Genomic DNA, 3,738 nt, shown 5'->3' on the forward strand with positions numbered 1-3,738 from the left:
TGTGTGTGTGTGTGTGTGTGTGTGTTTGTGTGTGTTTGCTTGTGTATGTGTATGTTTTTGTGTCTGTAGGTGCATATGTATGAGCATGTATGTGTGAGTACGAGCTCTCGTGTGTGTTTGTGTATGAGCGTGTGCATGGACACTTTTTTTCTTCAAATAAGTGGTATCATTTCTTTCTTTTAGATTTCTATTCTTCGGTATTACTTACCAGCTATCTTTTTTTGTTGGGGGGCTACCTTTCCTCCGTATGCAACCGTAACGTTATGATTTTATTCCTATCGCCTTGGCGCTCACCTTTGTATGAAGGTACCTCCAAGTTGTTTCCAAACTTCTTTGAGTTCCTCACATTTCCCTTAGTGAGCTCTGATGCTTTGGTGTTGCCATCTGCATTAGCTGGAGACAGTGCGCGTGATGGTTTCCAAGGTAACGTTTGTTGGTTGCTAGGCGACACGGGGGATACCGCAGGGGTGTTGCTGTGCTGTCCTAACGTTTTGGTGTGCCACAGATAGTGCTGATCATCTGAGGCTGTTGTCAGAGTAGAATGGAGGAGTTTGAGCGTGAGGAAAGGTAGGCACATCAGTACAATAACTCATTTTGATCTGAAGAAAAAAAAACCAACAACCAAAAATCCACATGAAAAAAAGATTTAAAAAATCGAGACCGATTTTTAAAAAAGGAACGTAAAGATGTATGATATATCTGTGGTGCCATCCAACCACCCACAATGCAACAGATGTTATGATACTCGGCTTCGTTGAATAAGATGGAAAGTAGCTATACCCCATTCGCTACCCTAGAATTACACAGCTCTATAGCTTAGTACCTAGTTTTGAGAACTTTTGACGCCAAAGATCTTCAGTTTCACATCATATCAAGCCTTTTCGAATGCAATTCCTTAAATATCTTGATAATGACTTCGAATAGTCTTAAGATTTTGATAGAAGAGATAGAACATTCATTGGTTTCTGACTTCATGGTCTTGGTAACTCAAAACGGTGAACAATGACAGGTGGAATTTTGTAACTCTGAAGAAGCGCATTGTCTTTAATTCACACAACTACAAACTGTCTTCCTGTAGAGGTGGAACACTATATGAATCATAGAAGTAATAAGCCTAATTGGCTGCAACGCAGTATGCCCTCTATGTGGGGACGGGGTTGGGGGGGGGGGGGGTTGAACTGAATTGGTAGTTAGTTTGGAATTAACAGACTGTCCAAAGAATGTTGTTGAGGAGTCTTTGTAGCCTTCCATGAATTAATAATAATATTATGACTGTCAATGCACATTTTACGTTTTAAAGACTTTGGTTCAAAGTTAACTTTTCAGGTGAATGGGTTCAAAATGATACAAAATGAAAGATGCACCAAACAAAACTTGATTCTGTAATGTTCTCACTGGGTGGTTGGCGAAAGCTGTGGACGTACGTGTGGATAGCTACTTCTTTATTATCAAACATCTATTGTCCATATCTCTGTTTTTTCTTTGTATGTTACTGTCTAGTAACACCTTTGATCTTCCGCACTTACATGACAAAAGTGTGTTATACGTGCTGTAAAACTCGTACTAAAACTAAACTAAACATGCCCACCTGGCCGCCGCCCCGTGATTCCCGTGCGAGCCATCCATCTCCTCGCCTGCTTTTTGCTGTGGTGTCTCAAAAATGTGGCCAAGAGCAAGCGCGCTCGCTTTCTTTTCTCTCGGTTCAGCTCGTCTAGAATGGTCATATTCTCTCGAATGTCGCTTCTCACTTTCCGAATGGTTCTCCTGAGGAAAAAGAAATAAATGAGGATGTGTGCATGTATGTGTTTGTGTTTGTGTGTTCGTCTCCCCGCCTCCTTCCCCTTTCTCTCTCTCTCTCCCCCCCCTCTCTCTCTCTCTCTCTCTCTCTCTATCTCTTTCTCTCTCTCTGTTCGTGGGGCGTGGGTGACACCAGCCGTAGGCAGTCATTAGTAGTTGTAGTTGTAGTCGTTGTAGTACAAAAAGTAGTAGAAGTAATAGTAATGGTAGTAGTAATGGTAGTAAGAGAAGTAGTGGGAGGAGGATAAGAGAAAAAAAAACAGAGGAAGAGGAGCTGGAGTAAAATAAGAAGAAGGATTAGTGGGAGGAGGGAAAGGAAATGGAGGAAGAAGAGGATATCTTATAGACCCTGTGAAACTTGAAATCTTTACAAAATTTACACTTTGAAAAATGTATCTTAAAGTACGGTCGAGCGTGCTCTAATGACCCCTTGTCTAAAACACCCACCCGTATAAAGGACAATTAATTCCCTACTTCCCCCTTACATTTTCCCCTATATTATAATGACATTGTCCAACACGTCCACCTCTTTAACCCTATCGGTACGCCCTGGGGTCATTTTGTACTCCCAGGGTTGTATTCTTCAAATGTTAGAATACTTCTAGTACGAAGATCTCTTTGAAACTTTCAGAATTTCTCAACAAATTATTTTGACAGACTGCTATGCAAAGCGTACGGATCGGATTAACGAGTAAATTTCCTCTTTTTGAAAGTGGTGGCACAGAGTTCCCCACGTCGTATGGATACTATAGTAAACACGACGTACGGATAGGATTAAGACTACCGCTATTCTCCTTTTTAATGGGTGGCCGTTTTGGACAATGTTGACTATTTAAAGTTCAGTCTCACTTGTGTTTCAACTCCATCTTGGCCAGGTCTATAGACAGGTTCCTCTCCGTCAGTTGTTTGACTTTCTTCATGTGTTGGAACTCCGGATCTCGAGAACTGGTCCACAGGGATGCGTACTGAGCCATTGTGGGCAAGGGCTGGAGGGTTGAGTTGAGAACAAAGGAAGGTTGGGAACAGAAGAACGTTGAGAACAAAAGAAGATTGAGAATAGAAGAAGGTTGAGATCAAAAGAAGATTAAGAATAGAAAAAGGTTGAGAACAGAAGAAGGCTGAGAACAGAAAGTATTTTACAGGGAATATGACTTTACAGCTGTAAGAGCTTGTAATCTCATAACTGCATTTATGTTTAACTGCTGAATGATTGTTATTGTTTGACTTCACATTTAAGTTACAATAATTGTAAATCAACAACTAAATAAAATAATAAGAAGTTATGAGTTTAAAAGCTTTAAAAATTTATACCCTTATAATTTCTAGTTTGTGACTAAGCCCCCTTTTCAATTAACAGACCTTTCATTCACAATAACACAGAAGTGAATGAGTAGTTGGAAGAACAAGAAGTAATCGAAGAGAAAGCTTACCTTTGTAAGTTTGATAACTCTTGAGGCGGGTGTTTCGTGGGTGCTCTGGTGTGGCCTGCTCCTTCTTTCCCATCAAATATAATATATCGTCCTGATCTCTCTTATACACAACGTATTTGTGACCCTCTTGTAACACCTCTATTCTTTGCTCTTATGAGAGCTTCTTGTGTTGCAACGGCATTAAACCCCTTACTAAAACTATACTAATTCTTGTGAAGAGACTTCTGCTTTTGTGTTTGCAAGGTGCGAAAACTGCTCCTGAATAAACTACGCCGCCTGTGTCTACGGTAATGACGTGAAGTTAGAAAATAATTAGCTGTCAACAAAGTAATTAACTGTCAACAAGAAGTGTGGTTTCTCGTAACAGAAATGTCTCCTGTTTCACGTAATACGATAAGAATGAAGACGTAATTTCCCCCAAAACCATAGAATGTTGACTTTGAATCACAAGTAGTTATACTTTTTATACAAGTATTTGACACTCCCCTTCCGACAGAAAAAGCCCCCCCCC

At 40.3% G+C, this 3,738-nt stretch overlaps 1 protein-coding gene across 1 annotated transcript in view; it reads right to left on the reverse strand.

Moving 5' to 3' along the window:
* LOC101848518 overlaps positions 1-3,510 on the reverse strand; it is a gene marked incomplete in the record, with an annotated part of 7,214 nt that extends 3,704 nt beyond the window's left edge. Inside the window, 3 exon segments of the mRNA XM_013082274.2 lie at positions 1,589-1,764; positions 2,647-2,783; positions 3,228-3,510. Of these exon segments, the coding sequence (XP_012937728.1) occupies positions 1,589-1,764; positions 2,647-2,771 (301 nt within the window).
* Between the last annotated feature and the right edge of the window lie 228 nt (positions 3,511-3,738).

This window comes from Aplysia californica, unplaced genomic scaffold, assembly GCF_000002075.1.
Source record: "Aplysia californica isolate F4 #8 unplaced genomic scaffold, AplCal3.0 scaffold00166, whole genome shotgun sequence".
NCBI lineage: Eukaryota > Metazoa > Mollusca > Gastropoda > Aplysiida > Aplysiidae > Aplysia > Aplysia californica.